This window comes from Silurus meridionalis, chromosome 3 (assembly GCF_014805685.1).
Source record: "Silurus meridionalis isolate SWU-2019-XX chromosome 3, ASM1480568v1, whole genome shotgun sequence".
Taxonomy (NCBI): domain Eukaryota; kingdom Metazoa; phylum Chordata; class Actinopteri; order Siluriformes; family Siluridae; genus Silurus; species Silurus meridionalis.
The window spans coordinates 2,532,143-2,559,510 of record NC_060886.1 but is presented as its reverse complement, the minus strand read 5'-3'; the positions used below and the strand labels follow the sequence as shown (position 1 = coordinate 2,559,510).

The 27,368-nt window shown below is 39.6% G+C and overlaps 1 protein-coding gene and 1 long non-coding RNA gene across 3 annotated transcripts; both read left to right on the top strand.

Annotated features, from left to right (window-relative positions):
* The first annotated feature begins 203 nt into the window (after positions 1-203).
* On the top strand, positions 204-7,589 carry LOC124382164. The gene is made up of 4 exons (XR_006924992.1): positions 204-452; positions 548-690; positions 6,922-7,047; positions 7,528-7,589. It is a non-coding gene; the product is annotated as an uncharacterized LOC124382164 (long non-coding RNA).
* A 5,413-nt stretch (positions 7,590-13,002) lies between these two features.
* LOC124383284 lies at positions 13,003-23,925 on the top strand. Of its 2 annotated transcripts, none has more exons than XM_046845805.1 (7): positions 13,003-13,175; positions 18,706-18,793; positions 18,935-19,097; positions 19,335-19,538; positions 19,719-19,875; positions 19,980-20,059; positions 20,344-21,275. In XM_046845805.1, exons 2-7 carry the CDS (start codon positions 18,786-18,788, stop codon positions 20,638-20,640), a joined length of 909 nt encoding a protein of 302 aa, XP_046701761.1. In that variant the 5' UTR covers positions 13,003-13,175; positions 18,706-18,785; the 3' UTR covers positions 20,641-21,275. The 2 variants fall into 2 exon arrangements, with proteins under 2 accessions (XP_046701761.1, XP_046701762.1); XM_046845806.1 differs by lacking the exon at positions 13,003-13,175 and adding an exon at positions 23,872-23,925 and having other exon boundaries at positions 17,768-18,793; positions 20,344-20,494.
* Positions 23,926-27,368: the final 3,443 nt, after the last annotated feature.

Genomic DNA, 27,368 nt, shown 5'->3' with positions numbered 1-27,368 from the left:
CAGGTTATTCAGTATGGAACCTCACCTTAATATGATGTTAGAATGGGGAAAATATGAATATCAGACTTCTTGTCAGACTATCAGACTATCTCAGACTATCTCTTGGTTTTTCAGCAAGAAATGCAAGACTTTGTGCTGAATGCTACTGTATATAGACAGTATAAGCTCCGCCCACTTCTGACCTGAAACCACTGTGACGTAATAGAATGAAGACTTGCTTTATACATACAAATAATAGGTTGTGCCCTGGTTGATGCAGTAGCATGCTCTACTTTATATTAATGTTTTTGCTTTACAGGAAGCCTGAAGCAGAACCCTTTGCTGAAAACTGTCAGTAAGGAAGAGATGGAGACAGCACTTGGTAAATGGTTTACAAATGCAAGCGACAGAGAAGGCAACCGTGCTTTGAGAGCGCAGCGGGACCATGATTGCAGGGCAGTACAGCCGGAAGTGTAAGTCATATAACCTTATAGCTAGTGCTGCACAATTAATCATGTTTTATCCCAATCACTTTTTGCTGCTGTTTAAACGTTTTCTAAACTTGCAGTGTCAATAATGTCCAAAAGAGGGCAGTGTTCTCATTATGAACGCTCAAAGAGAGTACATTTCTTTTCGCGCACGAGACCTCAATCATTTCCGGTCTGCATGCAAGGGAAGCGGGAAAGTCTGTTTTCACCGTGAGAGATAGAGGTGAGTCAGCGATTTATTTTATTATGTAATAAAAATGTTTTTAAAAACAATAAAATATATATAAAACATTTAGAAAATGTATTTAAAATAAGTTTGTAATATTTACATGTAAAATGATCAGTTTGAATGGCTGTTAGTAACCAGACCGCTGTTAATAAGTGACCTCTAATTAGCTCGTTAGCATTAGCATTAAAAACGAGCATTTTATGGCGGTGCAGTTTTTCCGCTTGAATTATTTCTGCTTAAGTGTGAAGGTTTGATTTTCAGTAACTTTTGACACACGGTTTTGAGGTTTCTGATGAGAATAGTGACTATATTTGAATAAATGTAGTGTTTTACACTTACAAATAGAGATTAAATAAACTGGGGGTCATGAATTATTTTTGTAAGTTTTACTAGCGAGTAAATAAAAACAGGAAGTAACGAGTAATTGTAAGTGATATCCGTGTTTTAATGAGGGTTAATGAGGGTCATCCCCACATTAACTACCTTCCACATGGAGGCTTCTGGGGTTTGTGTCTCTTCACACGTTCAAGGAACAGAAATGGTTCATTTGAGCTGATGATTATTTCTTCATCCTCATTGTACAACATTACTACTGTTATTTATGAACAACAGCAGACATCTGATGTCTTTCTGACTTTATTTTGTTTTTTAAAGTAAATTAAGATCAATTATTTTCTTTTCATAAACATTACAGACATAAATCAGAATCAGGTTTATTGACCAAGTGTGTTAACACACACAAGGAATTTAGTTCCAGCTGTTAATGACTCTCAAAAGTACACACATAAATAACACTATACATTCAGCTTGGACTATACAAGACAAAACCACACTATACAAGACAAAACCACACTATACAAGACAAAACCACACTATACAAGACAAAAACACACTATACAAGACAAAATCACACTATACAAGACAAAAACACACTATACAAGACAAAAACACACTATACAGTGGAACCCGGTTATGTCGATGTCGTAGGGGGTCGGCAAAAAGCATTGAGGTAACCGATGATCGAGATAAACGAAAATCAAAATGGCGGCAAAATGTTAACGTGCTTGAAATTTCTTTATGTACATGATGTGCGTTAATAAATGAGAATGTGCATGCACGTGTTTTTGAAGGGGTGTTTTACACAACAGCGTTGCCGCGATTTGTTTGATGAAGTCATGCTATAAAAATACATACAGTACATGTTTATCTGTCAGGAATCCACCTGCCACGCCCCCTTCAGCCCCCTTCAGCGTGGCAGGTGCTTTCTCGGCCGCTTTCTCTGAAGCTCTCGGCTTCAATCGCGCACATATGGTGCTCGTGTATCATCATCACCATCACCTATTTAACATCATCACCTATTTAAACTTCCACACTCTCACTGTCCGTTATTGTTGGTATATGTTGGTTCACGGCGGTCGTTGTTATCGCGCATGCGTATCCCGGTACGTGTCTTCCCACCGGCACTCTCTCAACGGCTGCGCTTTTCTTCCCAAAGCGCATCGCGGATTCTCCCCCGATCCTGCCGGTGTTTATTCTATGCTTTTGCTCATCACACGTTCCGCGCCGACAAGCGCGGCTTTTGCCTCCCGTTCATCGCATAACATTTAACAACAAAAGGCATATGTGCACTAACTAACAGCAGAGATTCACCAGTTGTCAGGAATTCACCTGCCACGCCTCCTTCAGAGGCTGTCATTGTTTCCGCGTGCTAACAAGCTCGCAGCGCAAATCATGCACAGCTAAAGCGCGTTACTCACTCACTCCCGGCTCCCATATAAACCGCTTACTCACCCACACTCGGGGTCCGTTATTATAGGTGTTCATGCGTGGTCGTGTGTATGCTGCACCCGATACATACCGTCTCCTCCCGGACTCCTCGCTCACTCCACGGCTGCGTTTCCTTCCCCAGCGCACCTTGGACTTTCGACGCTTCCCCGCCGCTTCCTCTACGCCGCGCTTTCTCGATAACGCACCGTTGATGTTGTTATTATTGGACTGCCGTTTGCCGGATTATCCCGATCTACGCGGGTATTTTGTGTTGGCTCTGCCTTTGTTAAATAAAGTTTCTGTTCGCCGTTACTCCGGCTTCCGCCGCCGCACCACGCCTAACACCAGTATACAATACAACACCTGTAGCAGCTGTAAGACTTGATTATTCCGCCACTTCCGCGTGCGGCTGCACCGAGATAACCGGCGTTAAATGGCAAATTTTTCCCACCTTGTGTTCGAGATACAGTGGAACCCGGTTATCTCTCCCTCGGTTACCTCGACAACCCTATTAAGTCGACGTTTTTGAAGTGGAACCGCCAAATGCTCGCTTTTTCTTAGCATTTTTTATCGGTTATGTCGACTTTTTTATGTCGCAGAACCCTAATATCTCGAGCACAAGGGGGGAAAAATTAGAAATTTTAACGTCAGTTATGTCGATCGGCGCTGTGCAGCCGCAGAAGAACTCACGAAAGTGGCGGAAAAATCAAACCTTACAGATACTACAGGTGTTGTATTGTATAGTGGTGAATCTCTGCTGTTAGTAAGTGCACATATGCATTTTTTTGTTAAATGTTATGCGATGAACGGGAGCGCAGCGCTCCCGGCTTCAACTCCTTACCGAGCCCGCGCGTGCGTCACTCCTTACCGAGCCCGCGTGCGTCACTCCTTACCGAGCGCGCGCGCGCGTCACTCCTTACCGAGCGAGCCGTGCTCCTTACCGAGCAGGGTAAGGATCACGGCTCGCTCGGTAAGGAGCACGGCTCGCTCGGTAAGGAGCACGGCTCTCGGTAAGGAGTTGAAGCCGGAGCTTCAGAGAAAGCACCTGCCACCCCCCCTTCGGACGTTTAAACGGCCGTTCACGCCGTGCCGCCGGTCACGGTATTTTTTAATTTCCATATTTTTTCCATTCACAAACTCTCTCTCTCTCTCTCTCTCTCTCTCTCTCTCTCTCTCTCTCTCTCTCTCTCTCGGCTTATCTCCCCCTCGGCATCGCGGACGTAAGTTTTTTCGGACACTTTGCTTTGTGTGTTTGTGCGGATTACTTCAGCCTGATGGTCATAAGTTTCCAGAAACTTAGTTACTGTTTATTTTTCTTTTTTTTCCACATGTGGACTAAATGTGAGACGGCACTGTGCAGCCCCTTTTTTTTTTTTTGAGCGATCTGTGTGTTTATAATGTTGGAGAATATAATAAAGGTTTGTATGGAGAATGGACGGTGGTTTGTATTGTATACTGGTGAATCTCTGCTGTTAGTAGGTGCACTTATGCCTTTTGTTGTTAACAAACGTATGTACATTTTATAGCATGCCTTCATCAAACAAATCGCGGCAACGCTGTTGTGTAAAAAACCCTCCAAAAACACGTGCATGCACATTCTCATTTATTAACGCACATCATGTACATAAAGAAATTTCAAGCACGTAATATACTGCCGCCATTTTGATTTTTGTTTATCTCGATCATCGGTTACCTCGATGCTTTTTGGCAACCCCCTACGACATCGACATAACCGGGTTCCACTGTATTAGGGTTCGGCGACATGAAAAAATCGACATAACCGATAAAAAATGCTTAGAAAAAGCGAGAATTTGCCGGTTCCACCTAAAAAACGTTGACTTAATAGGGTTGTCGAGGTAACCGAGGGCGAGATAACCGGGTTCCACTGTACAAACAAAACAGACAAGACAAAAACACACTATACAAACAAAACAGACAAGACAAAAACACACTATACAAGACAAAACCACACTTTACAAACAAAACAGACAAGACAAAAACACACTATACAAGACAAAACCACACTATACAAACAAAACAGACAAGACAAAAACACACTATACAAGACAAAACCACACTATACAAGACAAAAACACACTATACAAGACAAAACCACACTATACAAGACAAAACGGACAAGACAAAACCACACTATACAAGACAAAACGGACAAGACAAAACACACTATACAAGACAGAAACACACTATACAAGACAAAACAGACAAGACAAAACACACACTATACAAGACAAAACAGACAAGACAAAACCACACTATACAAGACAAAACGGACAAGACAAAACACACTATACAAGACAGAAACACACTATACAAGACAAAACAGACAAGACAAAACACACTATACAAGACAAAACCACACTATACAAGACAAAACAGACAAGACAAAACCACACTATACAAGACAAAACAGACAAGACAAAAACACTATACATTCAGCTTGGACTATACAAGACAAAAACACACTACACAAGAAAAACAGACAAGACAAAACACACTATACAAGACAAAACCACACTATACAAGACAAAACAGACAAGACAAAAACACTATACAAGAAAAAACAGACAAGACAAAACCACACTATACAAGACAAAACAGACAAGACAAAAACACACTATACAAGAGAAAACAGGCAAGACGAGACTAAAAAGACAGGACAAAAACACACTACAAGACAAAACAGACAAAACAAAAATACTATACAACACAAAACAGACAAGACAAAACCACACTATACAAGAAAAAACAGACAAGACAAAACCACACTATACAAGACAAAAACCCACTATACAAGACAAAACAGACAAGACAAAAACCCACTATACAAGACAAAACAGACAAGACAAAACCCACTATACAAGACAAAACAGACAAGACAAAAACACTATACAAGACAAAACAGACAAGAAAATACAAAACAGGCAAGACGAGACTAAACAGACAGGACAAAAACACACTATACAAGACAAAACAGACAAGACAAAAATACACTAGACGAGAAAATACACACAAGACAAAACACACTATACAAGACAAAAAGACAAGAAAATACGAAATAGACAAGACAAAAACACACTATACAACACAAAACATACAAGACAAAAACACACTATACAAAACAGACATGCCAAGAAAAACACTATACAAAACAGACAAGACAAACACACTATACAAAACAAAACACACTATACAAGACAAAAAAGACAAGAAAATACAAAATAGACAAGACAAAAAAACACACTATACAAGACAAAAAAGACAAAAAAATACAAAATAGACAAGACAAAAACACACTATACAAGACAAAACAGACAATAATGATAATAAAAATAAAAATGAATTGGGTTTTTGTTGAGTGAAACAGAGGATGCTGGCGTATGAAAATACATAACTGCTGAATCATCTTTGGTTGTGTTGGTTACATCAGTGTTAATGCCTGTTTGACTCAGCATAAACACACTGTACATTTTTAACTGAATGATATATTTGTAAAAAGCATTCTAAACTATTTCTCTTAAAGTATTCAAGGTATTTTAAAATGCTCACTATAACAATATTGTTTATGTTTTGTATGATACACATTCAACCCCTGATGATTTGCGGTTCAGAAAATTCGTGAGTTTTCATTTGGAATGTAACAGCAAGTTGCAGATTATCTTAAAATTCACGTGACTGTTCAGGAACGTTAAGAATAACATTTAAATTAGGGCTGGGCGATAAATCGTTTTTATCGATTAACTCGAATGTGTAGTTTTCATCCATCTGTGCAAATAAAATTGGGTTTCTCTTTAATATATAATAGGTTTGCTCATTTTATGTTATGTTACGTTCTATTTTCACAATTTACAATGGCAGGGCCGCCATCTTGTATTTTTGGCTTGTTGTTTCTGATTGCACTTTAACCCAAAGTGGGTTCTAATCCCAGAAGGGTAAATAAACTCTATTTAATAAAGTTAAAACTTTTTTTTTTTAACATTATCTTTGTCATATGCAGATTGATTTCAAGCAGGGGGAAAAAATCGATTTAAATTGAAAATCCGATTAAAAAAAAAAAAAAAAATATTTAGGCCGTATCGCCCAGCCCTAATTTTAATGTTTTTAATTATAAATTTCATAAAATTTTCAAAACACCCTTTTATTATTAATTTTAAGTGATAAATAAAGCGTTTATGTTCATTACTTCACATTTTCTGTTGAGTCCACATCAAAAAGGAACCAACTTACTGGCGTAATGTTTAGATGAATTCACTAAGGTGCCATAGGGGCTGCGGGGGTGCATCCAAAACTGAACTGAATTTTTCCATATATCTATACAGAACCCTGTTTTCTCTGTAAAACAAAAAAACCCTGTACAATTTACAATTAAACTTATTAATTCCTGATTTTGTTGATGTGTGATAATGTGAATGTATCTTGTAATTTTTTTTCTCTCTGTAGACTTGTACCAGTCTCGAACATCATCTCCAGCAACAAGAAGGAGGACAGCCATATCTCCTTGCTGTTTGCAGGAACCGCTACCAGACTGAGCACGTCTACAGAGCTCTTGAGAAGAATCTCATCCCCGTAAGTCAGACGGTTCCCTCGGCGCATTAAATTAACCGTTTAAAGCCCACTTTGTTTTTAATGTAATGCACTCCTTCACTTCTACACTTTCATTTACACAACAATTTACATGATTGATGTTGGGAAAACCAACCAAGAGTTAAGGAGCCGAGTACAAAATTACTGAATTAGCAACATAAACAAAACAGCCATTTCTGATAGTCCACATATTTTTAGAGATTTAAGTGATGGTAGCTTTTGTAAAACCCATCCACTGTTCTCCAAATTCACAAATTCATCTGCCCAAATCTGCAGAAAAAGTGTATGGCACAATAAGTCAAGTTGTAGGTGATAATTTAACAATGCACTCTATTCTGGGGTTTACAGAGTTTTAATCTCCATTATTTCTGCTGTTTGTGTTTGAAGTCATTTCCTCACATGGGTTTTCTTACCACTGCTCTGCTGATGACACTGAACTCTTCTTTTCTTTCTCTCCCTCAGATACCACAGCTTCTGCTCGGATCTCAGCATGCTTCACAGACATATTTAATGGATGAGTGCTCATCAGTAAAAACTCAACCCCAGCAAAACAGAACTGCTGGTCATCCCAGGTGATTCATCTCCATCTCAGGATCTCAGAATCTTCATGACTCTCTGCTCTTCTCTTCAGCCACTGCTCGCAACCTCGAGTCAACTATGGATAATCGACTGTCCTGTTCCTTACATGTTGCTAATGTGGCACGTTCCTGTTGATTTCTTCTCTACAACATCTGAAGGTTTCGACCATTTCTGTCCACACAGGCTGCTCAGGTGCTCGTTCAGTCTCTAGTGATTTTAGAACTATACTACTGCAGCTCTCTGCTGGCAGGTCTTCTTCTGAACGCTATTCATCCACTGCAAATGATCCAAAACGCAGCTGCATGACACGTGTTCTATCTGCTCAAGTTCTCCCACACCACCCCACTGCTGCTCCTCCACTGGCTTCCAGTAGCTGCACATATCAGATTCAAAACACTAATGATGCCTTCAAGGCCAAAAATGGACCAGCACCATTTTACCTCAGAGACCTCATCACTCCTCGCACTGCACCACGCTGTCTGAGATCCTCCAGCACTGCTCGACTGGTACCACCTCAAGGCTCTTCTCAGTTCTCTTCTCAACTTTCCCTAGATGCCCGTACAGCGGAATCCCTGGCTATATTTAAAACTAGTTTTACTAAACCTGCGCAAATTTGCACAAATTCCCTGGACCTCACACCTAGTAGCACCCCTGCTGAGATTTTCACAGGCCTGCGGCTCCATTGTTCTCCTGCTTTTGTTGTGCAAACACACCAATTACCTGTGAGGCCTGGCACATTTGCAGAGAGAGAGAGAGAGAGAGAGTGATGAGTATATGTGCTTTTTTTTCTATAGGCCTGTATAGTACACATCAGAAAACATTGTAGCACTGGTGTAAAATTATACACACATTCACATACGTTCATGTGGTTATAGTCTGTTATCGTGTAGGGTTTTGGGTTTTGGTGCATGGAACTTAGAACACACAGTCTTGTTTTTTTTTAGGTGAATAAATTGTCAAGCAGACACTGCCACTTCTAAGCACTGAAGTGGGGAATACCTCTCGCCGTGCAGTGTCTTTTGCAAGTTGAGGAAGTTCAGTCTATGCAACAGTGACAGTGAAGTAAAGAAATTGTCCGTCGTGACATTTCTCCCATCATCCAAAAATGGCTCCATCAGACTCATGACCACGTTCTCTGCCAGCCTCGCTCCCTTCTGACTACTGGGGTCCTTTCCAAAGTAAGGAGATGCATTGCAGACATATTTGGTCTCCAAATCCGTGGCCATCCAGAACTTGATTCCAAATTTGTCAGGTTTGGTTGCGATATACTGTGTGAATGGACAACGAACCTTGGTAGGGAACAGCTGTTCGTCTATGGTCATGTGTTCTCCTGGAGTGAAACTCTCAGCACAGTTCTTGTTGAAGCGTGTCCAGATGTCGGAGATCGCAGCAAATTTGTCTGTTTTCACCCGTTCTGCCCGCTTGTCCTTGTCATCAAATCGAAGATGTTGCATAATTGAAATGAATCTATCTCGGGCATTGTCTCTTTGATTACTGGCACCAGAAAGCTTTCTGACCAGCAATTCACAATGGCACCAACGGGACACATGATTGCTCTTACAAACAGAATTGAAATGAATGCCATCAGTTCATGAATTGCCAAATTCCAGTCCGGCTCTGTTCTGCGGGCTTGATGGACTCCCTGATGGTCTGCAGCATTCCCACGTCTAACAGGCAAAGGAAGCTTTGGAGCACGCTTGTAATTTTATGCTGTCGGAAGATAAACAAATAGAGAGAGGTAAATTTACATGAACCTAACTCTAAATGGGTTTATATAAATATCATATGTACTATGGCAATGACAAACCTTAGCAGACTCTGTGGGTTCAGCTTGTGCAGTGAAGCACGAGTGATTTGCTACTGCACTGGAGCCGTCTGGCTCAGACAGGGCCACGGTGAATCTTCCGTGGAGGCATGTTGGGTTCTTGTTTCGTCTCCTTTTAGGATTCTTCTAAGGAGGTATCAGTGGCCTGCTGGACAAATGAAATCTCTCCTCCATTAGAGTCTGCTTCGTCCATTTCCTGAAGCCAGGCCAAAGCCTGTTGCGCGGAGAGGTTCTTCCTGCGTGGCAGTGATACGGAGGCCATCCTGATGTGCGTTCTCAAAAATGCGAAGAAGAAATGATTCTCCCGCCTGGGTCGCTCTGCTTTTATGCACAGCACTGTGCTGTAGTCATGCAATGCCACTCTCTTACATACACAGTCACAATGGACAGAATCACGACCAATTGTTAGGAAGGTTTCCTATCCAGCTCGACGGACAAAATGTTAGGATTTTCACTATCTGGTGTGCGCTGATCAGGGGATTGTACTCGCCCCAGCGTGTCAGTCAAAACACGGTATAGGATTCAGAACACTCAACTTTACTGGGTATAGAACTGATCGTATATGAGGCGATTCTTGCTATCTTAGCTGCTGTTCAGTAGGTTGCGTGATGCAGAATGCATGCTGAAAGGCCACTGCTGAGTGACCGCTGCTGAATAGTCAGTGCTGAGTGAAAGGTTGCACGATGTCGAATGGCCACTGGTAGTTCACACTGTAGTTCACCATCTCCCTCAAAGTCTAATGAGTTCAGGAGACCCACGAGAGCTTGAATTTCGAGGGAGAACAGATCAAAACTGGCTGTATCTCCAGGCTATACTAAAGGCAGACACACAGTTTACCAAGCAATGACAAGCTGCCTATGAAATTACAGGAGATTTGGCAACTCCGTGAAGATAAGGCGGACCTTCTGGAGGATTTCCAACAACTTAGGGTCCTTTACAAGGATATGCAGAATTTAACAGTAAGGCTGAAGACAACTCTGCTAGTTCAAGCTCTAAATTCAAGCTCTTGTGGGTCTCCTGAACTCACTAGGCTCTCTCAGTCTCAGTAAACAAATGCAAATGTGCCAGGCCTCACAGGTGTTGGGTGGTTTGCACAACAAAATCAGGGGGAGAATCGAGCTGAAGAACTGTGAAAATCTCAGCGGGGGTGAATCACACCTCAGGACGTGCACCAGAAAATAAAAAGTCAGTAATTCTAGTGTTTTAAGCGACCGGTGAAGACCTTCCTCTTCCTGAAGCACTTAAATGAGCACGTTGCTAGGTAACAATCAAGAGTTATGGTCTGATTTAGATTACAGACTACGATAAATCAGACTAAACTCTTGACTCACAGCACTTTTGTACGTCGCTCTGGACACGGGCGTCTGCTAAATTCCACTAATGTAAATGATTAGTAAAGCTGATGCCCCGAGATGGATGACCCGAGAGTAGTTACTCGTGATGAAACAAGTTATAAATGCATTGCGGGATGCTGCAGTCAGACACACAACTTAAATCTGTCTATTAGGTGAAGAAAGATTTATCTCTAAACACACTGCAGTTTTTTCATTTGTGCAACAATTTTTCATTTGACATTCTGCATGACGTTCTTGAAGGAGTAGCTCAGTGTGAACTGAAATTATTTCAGTACTTATTCAAGAGTTTTATTTCAAAGCAAGACTTGCTTTCTTACATATATTCTTTTGACTACAGATACCTGCACCTCAAATATTACCCTGGAGCACAATAGCATATATCTGCTGCTTTTTTTGTTTTTTTGTTTTCCCTACCTAAAATGTACATGCTCCAATCCAAACCACAATCGGTCTCGTACATTGTTGGTGAAGGAAACTGAGGTGATGATTGTTGCTACCGGTCTTTTTTCTCTCTCTCCCTGTGATGTATTCTACTCCCAATCCACTTTTCTTTTGCAATATGGTCAACATAACTTTCTAATCTATTCATGTTATCTATCACATCATTTAGCTGTTCTTTATTTGTTACGGTCACGTCCTCTGAGTTTATGTGTCCCTTATTGTTTCCTTAAAGATAAAAAATGTTATATGTTTGTATAAAGTTTTGCAAACCTTTTAAATAAAATTTAAGCAAGTTATTATTTAAGACATGTGATCCTTCTTCGTCCTTGTCCAGTTCCTTGTCCACTTTCTCGTCCATTTGATAATCTGGTCTGATGATCAGTATTTTTTTCATACATGTTCATCTTAATTTTTTCTTTTTTCTGCTCATCTGGAGTTAATTTGAATCCCCCTGTAAAGACACATTCCTTAATGTGCTGCTTTGTGACCTCTGTGGAGAAAAGTGAAAATATTTCCTTACTATTTCCTTAAACACATTTATGAAATTGATTTCAGTTATATTAGTGAGAAGAAGAGCAGGAATAACACACACCTGTCACATTTTTAAGGCCAGAAACCTCAGGTGTTGCTGCTGCACCTGCTGCTCCTTCAGTCGACTTTTAAAAGGAAAAAATCTAAAGAATTCATGTTACCAGGAACAGACATAATGATGGACCAGGACAAGCAATAATTATAATAAATATGTCTGCTTCGAGAGTGGCTCTTAAACTCTCTCAAAGCAAAAGGGGAAACTTAAATACACAACACAAACGAGGAGCAGGTCGGAGACATTAAACAGTAAGGGGCTCGGGCAGGGCTGGGCAATTAATTTCTATAGGGGGCCACATGAAGAATCTGAACTGTGTTGGAGGACTGACCCAATGATAACGAACTTAATTCTGCTCAATATTAATTTTCTCCCATTGTAAAAAGCAGTGTAGGGTCTATACTATAGGGTCTTTACGATGTGAGTATGTGAGGTACACGGAAAATCTTTGTCTGGATTAAACTGAAGAGGATTTGTTCTGTTCTATTCTATTCTGTGTACTGTGTGATTCTTCCCTGATCAGAAAAGGCACCACAGTGAAAGTTCTAGAAGCCACAGTGCACTTCCGGGTCGGTGGCCATTTTGAGTATTTTCCAGCACCAGCCAGTATTTAAAGACATCACTGACTCTCAGTATTTCCTATAATCTTTCAGCGGCTCTTTGTGGTTGTTCTCTTTACTCTGTCAGTGTTTTTTATTTTCTATTATTTTTTTTTCCTGATCCCAATCCGGTCTCTGGTCACTGTTCTGCTCTTTCGGATTTGCTGAATTGTTCCGGACAGTCGCCTTTATTTTCTCTTTGATTACTTCCTCATTTCAAGACTGTTTGATTATGACTAGCCATTATGACTAGCTTGTTACTTTAATGTAACAATTATACTGGCTGCCTCCAGTTGTGTTTTTTTCTTAATTTTTTTTTCTTCTATTGCCAAGGTATTAAATTATACATACCCAAAGCAAGAGTAAAAGTACATAAAAAAATACAGGACAAATGTGGGGGAAGAACATATGTTTAAAATGTTAAATATAAGTAGTTACACAGTGTCCAGTAGATGGCAGCAATGTTCTACTAAACAATAGCCCTTACGTCATCACCACGCATTACACTGGAAAACAGGGCTGCTGCCCAAATGGGTGCCTTAAGCAGAAATTCCCGATCGAGCGCCGAGTCCTCGGTGTGGCCCCGCACAGCGCACGGAGCAGGTCGGTGAGGAAGTTGATTGTGTTTTAGAATAAGTGATCTGATTCGGATGGAACGAGTGACTGAGCCGGAGCATCTGGAGCATCTGTTCTGTGAGACTGTCCAAAAAAGTCAGATAAACCAGGTGAGAGTCTGCATTAAATACACTCCTATAAATACACTCCCACTCAGTGTTTAGTGTTTATTTCTATCACTTATTACAGATTTTCTCAGTCGCTTTGGAGCATTTCTTGAATCATCCTTAATATTTGCAAACCAATCAGTGCATTTTCTCAAAACAATTTGTACAAACAGCACAAAACTTTGGCTTTCTTTCAAAAGTCTGTACTTTTCTCTAAATCCTCTGTTCATCTCTCAAAAGTAAGTGTTTGTGTCAGTGAGCATCTCATTCCCATCAGAATGAAAAGTCTCTTTTTAGTCATGTTATCAGTGTGATGCTGCACAGTTTGGATCACGGTCACTAAGAATGCACATCATTTGACTTCCTTCTGTTTGGCATCTATAAATTTCAGCACAAATTCATTTATTTGATTGGATATTTGATTTATACTGATTGTATGAGATCAGACAGGATTCACACTTTTACTGTACCGTATTAGTGTTTGTTTGTTTCTTAGTTCATCTGTTTTCAGAATGTATAATTCTGTGTTTTGTCTGTATTCACTCTCCAACTGAAGCTTCACCAGATTGACCTTTGACCTGTTTTAGAGAACTGGTTGATTATTGGTTGATCTGATGTCGTTCACTCGCCTTCATTAGTGACGTTTAAGATTCATCAATTCAACACATTTACAAAAAACAGTTTAATATAAATTTTAGATAACAGATGATGACAACTGGTTTAATTATTTTACATACAGTGAACTGATGCTGAGATGTTTTGGGGGTTAAAACTATTCAGGTGAAACCAGTAGAATATATTTTGTTCAACATGAACATAAACAACTGATAATGTAGGAAACAGCAGACACTCGTACACAATCCATTAAATAATGTACAAAAGCGTTCACAATTTGATCAAAACAACAAGAAATGTTCTTATGATGAGCACGAGTGACGACATGATGTGGAGGTTGAACGAGTAGATTTGAGAAATTACATTTCTGATCTGAGAAACGCTCCAAAGCGACTGAGAACAACTGTAATCAATCATGGACAGGATCTGATTAGGAAATATTCTGCTCCTTTCAGCAGAGTTTGTCTTCAATCTTATGCAATCTGTTGTTGGTCCCACTCATAACCAAGGGCACACACTTGATTTAATTTTATCCTATGGCCCTTTAGTAAGTGAATGTTGGCATCAAAGAATTTTTTCTGTCCAATCAGAAGTCTATTATTTTTAACATAGCTGTTCCTAGTTTGGTACCACACACTGCCTCGGTGGGCTGGTATGCCCGTTCTTTTGATTCATCTACATCTAAAAAATTCTTAGATGCTTATTTTATTTCCCCTATAACTCATGAAATTGAGTCTAACTGTCCTGGTGCTAATCCTGACGAGTTAGTTAATAAGTTTAATGTGCTGTGTTCAAATATACTTGATGCTGTTGCACTTTTTAAATTAAAAAGACCTAGAAGTTGTGTACATCCTTGGTTTAATGATGAAACTAGGGTGATTAGACAGAAATAGAGGAAAGCAGAAAGAAAGTGGAAGAGGGATAAATGACAAGTATCATATGATTGCGTTAAAGAGTGTATGATTCACTATCAAAAAACTGTTAAGATTGCAAAGGCAAATAATTTCTCTGATCTCATTGCTAAGAACGCTTATAGTCCAAAAATATTATTTAATACTATCAATAGTGTTCTAAAGCCGATGTCTAATTTATATCCAGAGCCGTCTCCTATGGCCTGTGAAAACCTTCTTAAGTTTTTTACTGACAAGATCAATGTTATAAGATCATGTATTGTTTCATCCTCTCTGAACTTTCTTCAGTCCACATCAAATACTACATATTTATCTGAATGTACTTTTGTACATTTGAATTGTTTTGTATCCTATTTAAAGGATCGAACCCTCTCTGTAGAGACTGGCAAATATTCTTCATCTTGTGCACCAGTTTTGTATGGGGTCCTGCAGGGCTCAATTTTGGGTCCTGTTCTATTTACTTTTTACATGCTTCCTTTGTATGCAATATTTAGGAGGCACAATGTTTCATACCACTGTTATGTAGATGATACTTAGTGTTATGTTCCTGTGCACTCAAAGGATGTCTCCAATTTACAGTGTCTGTCCGATTGTCTAAGAGATGTTAGAGTGAATGTCTGCCAACTTCCTTCAGTTAAATGAGTCTAAGACTGAGGTCTTAATCTTTGGCTCCCCTGCTTCTACAGAGGTAGCGGCCAGTAAACTGGGACCTCTATCTGATAATCTTCATTCACATGCCAGAAACTTAGGCATTACCAGTGTTGGGCAACGTTACTTTTAAAAGTAATGCATTACAATATTGAGTTTCTCCCCAAAAAAGTAACTAATTACGTTACTCAGTTACTTATTATGGAAAGTAACTTGTTATATTACTTTTGCGTTACTTTTGTGTTACTTGTATCTCTTTCATGCCTTACAGGTGTAACAGGTGTAATATAGATAATTGCTATTAAGAAAGAAGTTTTATTAGAGCAAAAGACATTTCTTAAACATTTAAAACGATTAATAACTTCTTAGAGAACAATAAGATGATCGACTAAATTTTGACCACAAGGCTGAACACTTTCCAGTCGCTCTTCTGTGCACTGCTTTGTAATCTGCCTTCACCGTCAGGAATGTAACTATCGTTCGTGTATATAAGGTTGAGGGTGTGGGCTGCACACCGGTGATGTGGAGGGAGAACATACCTTTCACTGTCATCACGTAAAACATCGTGCAATTCCGTAAATATGACCTCGTCCTCGTCTACATCATTCTCTGCTTCATCATCAGCTTAAAACTTTCTGAACTCTTTTACAGTTCGCTTTTATCAGTGACCGTGGCAGTTTATCTTCCCACAAAGAGCAAATGAGCTGTGAATTTGTTCTCTCTCTCTGCTGCGATGGCATCGTACATGTGTCTCCCACAGAAAACTTTTATTCTGAGCAGTCCATAGAGCTGCAGTGGTGGAAAGTCGGCAAAAGTTTTCTATATTTCTGTCTCCATTTCCATATATTCAACATTATACACACACACACACACACACACACACACACACACATATACACACACACACACACACACACATCTGTAGTGCTGTGCTTTGCATGCAGATGTTTTTTTTTTTTAAGTGGTATTTTTTGCAGTTGACAAGAGCTTTTCACCAACACATAATCTACACTTAACCATTATTCCTTTCTCCTATTTCACAATAATAAGAACACTTCCATCACAGTGATGTAATTCTCTGGTTTGTCATCTCCGCTTCTGACCAGCTTCTGTTCCCGCGGCTCGCACGTATGAGTGCGCGATTCTACGTGACTACGTTCATTTTAATTCAGTATTGATTTTTTTATGCAAAATAATTAAACTGAAATGTAACTCGCATTACTTTAAAAAAAAGTAACTCAGATATTAATGTGTAAATTTATAAAGTAACGCGCTACTTTACTCGTTACTCCAGCAAAGTCATATTATTACGTAACGCACGTTACTTCTAACGCGTGACCCCCAACACTGTATGTGTGTATATATATATATATATATATATATATATATATATATATATATATATATATATAGAGAGAGAGAGAGAGAGAGAGAGAGAGAGAGAGAGAGATTTGGTCTGTAACATGTAGAAAAGCATGAATATGCAAGGCTCATTGTACAAATTGTTTTTCAAATGCATTAATTAAATTAATAATATATTTATTATATTTCAGTTGAACACAGCAGAAAAATACAAATGTAGTTTTATCAAGTGCCAAAAGATCAACAACTTGTTGATCTTTTTTTATTTTACCAGTTCATCAATAAACACAGCAGAAAACCTCAAATTCAATCTCAGTGGGAACAGTGTTGTTGAACTCCTTGTTTTGCCAGTTCATCAAAGTCTGGAGTAAGTTTTGTTGTGGCAATTCTCAGAATAGATCCGAGGTGTTGGTCAGTTAACCTGGATCTGTGAGGGGCTTTGTTGATATTCATGACGCTGAATGTCTGCTCACATACGTAGGTTGAACCAAACAAAGTCAGCATCTTCTGTGCCGTCTCCCGGAGGATTGGAAACATGGCTTTATTAAGTGAAGCATAAAAGTCATTCAGTTTAAGGGAACTGAACTTCTCCTTTAAGACAGAGTCAGACTGAAGATCGATCAGTTCCAATTGCACTACTTGAGGTGCAGTTTCAGGGTCTTGTGACAGGGGACAGGACACCAGTTGAAGTGACTTTTCAATGTTTTTAAAGTCAGAGAAGCGACGGCTGAATTCTTCGTGCAGGTCATCCAGTAATTTGCTGTATTTCTTTGCGTTTCGCGTCGCCTCTTTCTGCGTGCCGAGTGTGGCGAAATGAGTGAAAGATGTGTTTGCAATTTGTGTGAAGAATAAAGTTGCTTAGATTTGCAGGCTGTAACATGTTTGTACATGTCGTGCACAAACTGATCTTTCCCCTGTAGATTTGTTGCTTAGCTCAGGAAATTCGTCAGATTTCCCCACCGACTCAATCGCCAATCTCCTCTTTCAGGTCCCACACTCGTTGAAGCACTTTGCCCAAACTCAACCAGCAGACACGAGTGGTACAGCAACTCCTGATGATCCGCATCAGTTTCCTCGAGAAACTTGATGAACTGACGATGCTGAAGTCCCCGTGCGCGTATAAAGTTGACGGGTTTTACGACTGGATTCACGACATGATTAAGCTGCAATATAGACGTGCAAAGCGATTCCTGATGGATGATGCAGTGAAGGAAAATAACATCCTGCTCAGGGTTTTCCTCTGTTACTTTATCCTGGATTCTTTTTAGCAGCCCAACGTTTTTTGGTAATCCATCCGTTGTGACATTGGCAAGTTTACTCCAAGGTAGTTTATGTCTCTCGATGGCAGCAGACACCATGTTATATAAATCTTCTCCCCGAGTTGTTCCCTTCAGGGACTCCATGCTTAAAAACTCTTCCGTTATCTCAAAACTATCATTAATCCCTCGGATGAAAATTAGGAGCTGAGCAGTGTCTTTTATGTCGTTTATCCAGTGCTAGTGAATATAACTTGAAGGACACAAGACACCTGTCGTCTCTACCATAAATTTTTTTTAAAACTCGCCTTCGGAGAAAGGCTTGCTCGCTTTTGCTAATTTGAATGCCAGCAAAAAACTTGCCTTGGTACTCGACTCTTGAATCGCAGTTTGCCGGTGAAAGAAATGTTGCTGAGTCTGTAAATTATCTGCCAACCTCTGAGCCGTAGCCTCCCGTTCCCGTTGAAGCAGCTCACAGGGGACTACCTATTGTGACTGTCATTCCAACCTTTCCCAAAGATGTCCAGGTGAGACTTGACAGAGAACCATGTCACACAGTGCCAAAAGTACACTACAAAATAATAAGCATGATGTATGAAATGATGGCAGAATACACTTTGTAAGTATAACCATTATTACATCTTTGCTATTACAACTGTACTACTTAAGATCAATTCACAATCTATGAACACTGTTAGACACAACCAAGAGATTTAGAGTTTGTTTCTGCCTTTGTACTAGGTATCCGACTAATGCAGAGTATATTCAAGTTGCCAAGGCACTGATAGTGAAATACCCTTTCCTGAGGGATAAGGAGGGAAATGGCTTTGTAAGTTGCATTGTTTTTAAGCCATTTATCTCTGTCTACATAATTGCACAAGATAATATTTTATCTTTACTTGCTGGAATATGCCAAATAGTCAAATGTGGTTTATTATTTTTTTTGTTTGTTTGTTTGTTTGTTTACTAGCACACCTGGCACGTCTTCAAAGCGAAAATTTAAAGCAGAACGTGCACCACTTGTCAGCGACAGTGAAGTAAGAAAGCTGAAGGAGAAGTTTGGCGATACAAAGCAGTCCAGATCCACCAGTGCATCTACGAGTTTGTGTCGAAAGCCAGCTAGTGTAGCATATGTAAGCCACTGCCATATGCATATCTTATTTTCCATATTTCTTATTTTAATATTTACTTTTAATCACTTTTACATTTCACTTAGTGCAGGACAATGTAAGGCAGATATTACAGACATTTAAATATACACCTAACTCTTTCACTGACTGAACATTAGGGCCTGGTTTCACTTTTCACATATCTGTCTCTGCCATTATCTGTCACAGATTAAGCATTCTCTGTTTGTTGTTCTGACAAAGGAAACTTGTGTTGGGGAGAATTCAACGTCTGTTGAGGCCCATGTGAACGTTCTACAAAGTGAGTATCAGAAGAAACATTTAGACATCTCGACTGTCAAAGACCGCATGGCACGAACATTCTCCTGGAGACGTCGAGAAATCATGGAAGGAATGTCTGTGGAGGATGTAGTCAGAAATTACCCATACTTAAGAACGCCTGATGGAGTGAGTATTAAAAACATCTGAATGATACAGGGACGCAATTACGATTTTGGAAATTGTGAAATTGCAGACATGTCGATTGCTGTCACGGAAAATAAACATTTAATTAAATAAAACATTGAATTAAAATAAATTTGCTTTCAGTGAAGCACTAAATGTTAATCATGTCTTCACATTCTACAGTTTTTTGATGAGATTGACCGAATCCATCCCTCACCAAGCAGCTTCTGTCATCGCTTCAGAGAGGGCTTTGCTAGAGTTCTGCCAAATGTGCTGAAACTTGCCACAGCAAAACAGTACACTGAAACAAGACAGAATGCCCTGGCTGAAGATCTACCAGGTAGAGACAGTCACTTTGCTAGTGAAACTCACAATATATGTAATTTGCTTTACCACATTGCAAAATATGGGATTGAGAAAGTAGGATCTTTTTCCACATTGCAGGAATTGACTTAAGGGCTGGTCTTATCTTCTTGCCATCCATCTTCAGAGAAAAGATCGAACACTACATTACTATGAAAGAGGTAGGCTTCTGAATTATCCTGCAATGCTGGCTGGTGGACCTCATGTTAGTACATGAACAGAAAAAGATGGATTTGGGACTTTTCTGTCTCCAGTAGATGTGCTTCATTTTTGCCTTACCTTTTTTTTTAAGACGTCTTCAGATTTAGTATAAAAATTCTAGAGTAAATGTACCTGTGAAACCATTTACAATATACACAGGGAATTTAAAATATAATAAAAGGCTTAAATGACTGACTTGTTTATTTACATTTGAAAATGTTTTCTTTTGTTTTCTCTTATGCAGGAGGACCCTGCTACCCCCTTTCCAACAATTCAACTGATGGAGAATGATTGGAAGACGGCAATCATTAGAAGAGAGCACAGCGTGGTGAAGGTGGATGGCATGGTTGTGTGCCAGTGCACCAGCCTAGACGAGGCCTTCATGACTGCCTTCTGTATGTATTTTACTTTTAACATCACATATCCACCACACCTGAAGAACACTCTCACTTTCCTTCAGAGGCGCATTGGCAACATCGTGGATGAGGGAGACAAGCCACTGCCAGTCACTTTACTAAGGACGATAAACCTTTTATATTAAATGCTCATGCCTCAAATGTACCATTGCCCAAAGTGCACACGGAGGACATTCAGTCTCATTAAATTAATCCAACATGTTGGAATCGTTCATGCGCATCAATCACATTTTAATATCACCTGCAGTATAAATGAGTGCCTTTTCACAACTTTTTCACGTTATCATTCTTATTGAAAACATGTTTACCGGATGCACAGATCCTTTGTTTTTGGACAATCTGATGACAAAAATGACTGTCCCAGTGAAGAAGAGTCAGCAGTACAGCAACACAGCTTGAACCCTGATCAGCAAAATTCATCTGATCCAAATTCCTCTGAACCTCAAGTTATGCCACTTTTAGATAAACTTTTAGAAGATTTCCAAGAACATGTATTTGGATTCATTCCTAAATGCAGAGAGAAAAACCTTCTACATTTGTCAGTCCAACAAGACATTGCAGATGATGTCAAATTTGTCTTTTTTTTTTTTTTTTTTAAAGAGAACTATGATGATTTTATTTCTCATCATCTTGAAAATAGTGGTTTTGATATTTCAAAGTGCCCTGAACTTCAGCAGGTTTTGGATTCATCTGATTTCTTTGATAAAGCTTCTGAGGTGGTTCGTTCTCCGCATATGATTAAAGAACACTGTAAGGCCAAGATTTACTATACAGAACCTGTTCACCACACACTGAGAAGCCCTTCAGGGAACAAAATAGGAACCTATTCCTATGTTTTTAATTCAATTTCAATTCATTTTTATTTGTATAGAGCTTTTAACAATGAACATTGTCTCAAAGCAGCTTTACACAGATAATGTGGTGATTAAAAGTGAAGATGTTCTTTATAAGTAAGTTTGTCTCTGATGAAGTAGCCGGTGGCGACTGTGGTGAAGGAAAAACTCCTCGAGACGGCATAAGGAAGAAACCTTGAGAGGAAACAGACTCAAGAGGAACCCGTCCTCATCTGGGTTGCACCGAATGTCCATTTATAGCAGATATACGATGTTGCGGGGTTCAGTGATGATGATCAGAAGTGAAATATAGTCCTGAGTCAGTGTAGCAGACTGTTGACATTAACTACAGTCCAATCCATCCTCAAAGCTCCCGTTCTTACTCCGGAATTTCATGGAACCACCCAAGGCGTTGATGAGAAACCGTCCCAAGCTGCACAGAGTTTCCTCCAGTCGAAGAGAACACTATCCAGAGGCAGGCCTGGACGAAGTGGGAAGCTCGATGAAGGGGAGAGGGGCAGGAACAGTGGTCACTAAAACCTCAGGAGCATGTTTAACTCAACAGATAGAGAGAGAGAGAGAGAGAGAGAGAGAGAGAGGGTGACAGGTAGAAATGGATATGGATTATTAAGTTTCTTTATTTTGTTGTATGAAAGTTAATGTCACTGTGCAGTTTGGACTCGGCAAGACTCTATGGCAGCATAACTAAAAGGGAGAACCAGAAGGTAACACAGAAATGAGGGATCTCTGGGATAAGAGACGACCCACCACACCACCGTCATCAAACCTGAGTGAACGTGTGAAAGTGAGGGGACGACAGCACACAAATATCCCAGTTCACCAAACACTCTTCCGTGACGTAGCTTCCTGTGTTTGACTTGTTTGCCGCGAGTTCCGTGTTTGTATTTGTTTGTTTGTGTTTTTCTCTTTTAATAATCCTAAATTGTTTCTGTCTTCCTGACTTGTGCCTGTAGTCAGTTAAACTCGACTACCACTATATTCATTGTCTCTCACTTTATCATATTTCTGCATCTTAACTCTGTTCGTGATTATAAGCACTATGCGGAACCATTTCTAGTGCCTCTCTTAATGTCAGTCAGAGATTAGGATTCAGCTTTAAATCATTTGAAGTGCTCATTCTTAAAGTTGTACTTTCAGACAGACATAGAAATCTCGCTCTGGTCACCGTGTAAAGACCCCCAGGGCCCTACGCTGATTTTCTTCAAGAGTTTGCTTGTTTTCTATCAGATCTCTTGATCAATTTTGATAAAGTGCTGCTTGTAGGAGATTTTAATATTCATGTAGATGATGTAAACGATGCTCTTTTGGGGTTAAACAAAACGTCACCAGACCAACTCACCGTTTTAACCACACACTACACTTAATAATATCCCACGGAGCAGACGTCACTGATATAGATATTTTACCTCAGAGTGATGACATCACAGACCATTACCTCATACTGTACACACTACCGGTAGAGCAGATTAGCCGTGTTTCACCACGTTATCGACCTGGTAGGACTATTGTTCCAACCACTAAGGACAGATTCATAAATAACCTGCCTGAATAATCTCAATTTCACACTAAACCCATAACTGCTAATAATCTTGATGAAATGACCAACAACATACACCTTATCCTCACTAGAACATTAGACACTGTTGCCGCCACCCGGTTAAAAGAGGTTAGAGAACAAGCACCTGCACCTTGGTATAATAGTCATACGAATGCCCTTAAGAGAACAGCATGTAATCTGGAGAGAAAATGGAGGAAAACTAAATGAAAGGAAATAAGAGATTGGATGACCCATAACTTTCTTCTTCTTAATTCTAATAAGACTGAGATTTTGCTCATCGGCCCAAAGACTAGTATACAGAAGCTCCAGCATCTCAACCTGCATTTAGACGGATGTTCTGTAACCACTAGTTCAATGGTAAAAGATCTGGGAGTTATTTTAGACAGCGACTTGTCTTTCAATATCATATCAACCAAGTTACAAAAACAGCCTTCTTTCACGTTTCAGTTCTTACAAGGTCGAGAAAATATCACCATATAACCCCAATCTTATCATCCCTGCACTGGCTTCCTGTTACGTTTCGAATAGACTACAAACTATTACTACTCACTTATAAAGCACTAAATAGTTTGGCTCCCATGTATCTATCCAGTCTTTTAACACGCTACAATCCGTCACGCTCCCTGAGATCTCAAAACTCTGGACTTCTAGTAGTTCCTAGAATAGCAAAGTCCACTAAAGGTGGTAGATTATTTTCACATTTAGCTCCTAAACTCTGGAATAGTCTTCCTGACAGTGTTTGGGGCTCAGACACACTCACCCAGTTTAAGTGTAGATTAAAAACATATCTTTTTAGCAAAGCCTACACATAACACACATCACATCATAACCTTGTGCTCCAGAACATCTGATCACATGCACATTATCAACTTGTGCTGTTAATATCATGAACAGCAGCTACGCTAATTCCTCTCCACTGCTTCTCTTTCTCTCCCCATCCCAAGGCATCCTGAGGTTTGGCCAGCTCCAGTCACGTCCCACCTCATGAAGATTCGGAGCTACTAACCATATAGACTGTATAAGACTGCAGAAAGAACATCACTTATAATCTTATACTCCAGTACTCATGTTAGTTCTCACTCTCCAGTGTTCTGTATTGTTGAAAGATTTATGATCAAACTCTTGATGTCACCCAAATGAGGATGGGTTCCCCTTGTGAGTCTGGTTCCTTTCAAGGTTTCTTCCTCATAACATCTAAGGAAAGTTTTTCCCTGCCACAGTCGCCACGGCTGCTCATCAGGGACAAATTCACACCATTCACACTGTTGATTTGTCTAAAGCTGCTTTGAGACAATGTCTGTTGTGAAAAGCGCTATAGAAATAAATCTGACTTGACTTGACTTGATGGTGGTCTGTAGGATGGCTTTGGAGGTGAAGAAGAAGAGGAGGAGAGTAAGGACTGAAAGAAGAATAAGATGGTGGAAACTGAAGGAGGAAGACTGTAGTGTGAGGTTCAGGGAAGAGGTCAGACAGGAGCTCGGTGGTGGTGAAGAGGTGCTGGATGATTGGGTAACTACTGCAGGAGTAATGAGGGAGGCAGCACAGAGGAGGGACATGAGTTATATTGATAGGAGAATGCTGAGGATGGAGCTACCAGGAAGGAGTAAAAGAGGAAGGCCAAGGAGGAGGTTCATGGATGTGGTGAGGGAAGACATGCAGGTAGTTGGCGTGAAGAAGGCAGATGTAGAGGACAGGGTGGTATGGAGACGGATGATCTGCTGTGAAGACCCCTAATGGGAGCAGCTGAAAGAAGAAGATTTTTAATACTCTAATCAACACAGACATGGGCAAATGGATGCTTTGTGCAAATGTAGGTTTATTATTAGTGAAAATATTTTTGTAAATGTTATAAAGTAATTATGGTGACCATTATGGTGGTCATCAGGACACCAAACGTAATGTTTGCTATGTTTCCACACGGATGGTTAGTGAGGTGATACCGGAGAAACACTCTTCTAACTGTCATATGGATTACATCATCAGAGAATATTGTTTTTTCAGGTTGTTTTATTTCTGTGTCTGTAAAAAGAGATGACAGCGATGGTAAACAGTGCCCCCTGCCGGATTTCTTTATTTTACAAAAGCACAGCATTTTATTACGTGTATACAAATAAAAGTAGACCCTTTACAGATTCCAATGATGTATTGCTCTTATCTGTACGATCAAAAAAGTCATTTAAGTTTGTTTCAGGGTTATGAGGAAAAACATTCTAATTGGTCTAGTAAAATAGGAACTCGTAGTCTTGATTTTGACTTGTCGTACAAATCCTTTTTTGTCCTTAATGGTGCCCACAACTCTACCCATATTCCAGGAGCTCCTTGGTGCATTGTCATCCACTAGAAGTACAACATCTCCCAACTGAAAGTTGTGCGTTTTTACAATCCACTTACAATCGGTTATCCATCGCTTCCAAAAGAGATTTGACATGTACCGAACTTGACGCCATCTTCTACGCGTATACAAGTCCTCTTTAGTGAATGTTCCAGGAGGAAATGTCAAATTTGTCTTCAATAGGAGAAGATGATTAGGTGTTCAAACTTCTAAATCATTGGGATCAGAAGAAGCTCTTGTTATAGGTCGATTGTTAAGTATGGACTCCACTTCACAAAAGAATGTAAGGAGACCTTCTTCATCCAAACGCTGACCTTGAACAATAGCATTCAGAATTTTCCTTATTGAGTGAATAAGTCTCTCCCAGATTCCTCCATGGTGCGAAACCAGTAGGTGGATTGAAAGTCCATTTAATCTTCCTTTGAAGAAGAACGTCGTTGATTTGATTTTGGTTCCAATTTTGTATTGCGTCTCGTAATTCACGTTCAGCTCCGACAACATTTGTCCCATTATCTGAGCGTATTTCAGCCACTTGTCCACGTCGTGCAATGAAGCGTCTTAATGCATGAATAAATGAATCTGTATCTAATGATGCAGTCATTTCAATGTGAACAGCTCTAATGGCAAGACAAGTAAAGATAACCCCGTAGTGTTTTAGGGTGACTCTTCCCCGTTTTATCTCAAAGAGACCAAAACAAGTCAAGTCAAGTTTATTTCTAAACTGAACTGAAGCTTGTTTATTAATGATGCAGGACATCCACCTAGTAATGCATTACAGTAGTCCATTCTGGAGGTCATGAACGCATGGACGAGCTTCTCTGCATCAGATATAGACAACATGTTTCTTAACTTGGAAATATTTCTAAGGTGAAAGAAGGCTGTTTTTGTAAGTTGGTTAATATGATTATTAAAAGACAAGTTGCTGTTTAAACTGTGGGTTTTTGTTAAATGTGAGCCAAAATCATCATAATTAAAAGAACCAAACACTTAAACTACTTCAGTCTGTGTGCATTGAATTAATTTAATACAAGAGTTTCACAATTTAAGTTGAATTACTGAAATAAATGAACTTTTCCACCATGATCTAATTTATTGAGATGCACCTGTAAATGAAAAGGGACAAGAGTGACCATGACCACGACAAATTATATATCATTCTAAAGGTCTAAACCTCAAGCATCGATTTTAGATCACTGTTTTTCACTGGAAAACGTATAACGTGTGACTCTGGAGGCTGGAAGGGGTTTTAAATAGCAATGAATTACATTTCTGTGGTTATACTGCTATCTAGAGGAAAATAACAATTTTACATTCAATTTAAACGTTTGTTGTTATGATCAGTGAAGCGTTTGACCGATTCTTCTATGTTGTAATGTCCACCTACAGGAAACATGACAAAACTGTACGTGTGCATGGGAGGGTGGGGGGGGGGGTGTAGTCTTCATTCTATTACGTCACAGTGGTTTCAGGTCAGAAGTGGGCGGAGCTTATACTGTCTATATACAGTAGCATTCAGCACAAAGTCTTGCATTTCTTGCTGAAAAACCAAGAGATAGTCTGAGATAGTCTGATAGTCTGACAAGAAGTCTGATATTCATATTTTCCCCATTCTAACATCATATTAAGGTGAGGTTCCATACTGACTAACCTGTTTTGATCTTCCAGCTTTAGTATCTTGTTCCTCATTTTGGCGTGTTCCCCTGATTACATAAAAAGTCAACTTTCTGTGTCATCAATTAAAATCGTCATTTCCTGTTTTCTCTGTTTCAACAGGAAAATCACTTGTTCTTTAGTAGTGTAAAAGAGTTTTTGGGTGTAATTGTGTGTGATAGCTCAAGAGGGCGCTGTGTTCATTTTATGGTTGTTTATAGTTTTCTTTTGTCCCTCGGGACTTGCCGTAAGCAAGAGAGAGATTTATTATCGCACATGCGCACAGTGATGCTGTTCATAACATGAAGTACAATCAAAAGTCGGACTGTTTGTTTCACGGGATTCTGCTTCCGTTTCTATTATATTCTTAGAGAAAAGTATTTAGGAAACTTCCCCCTTTTCAAAACGCTCCGTTACATTGGTTTGCTTCTGGAGTTTTACAAAAATGAAAATACCGAC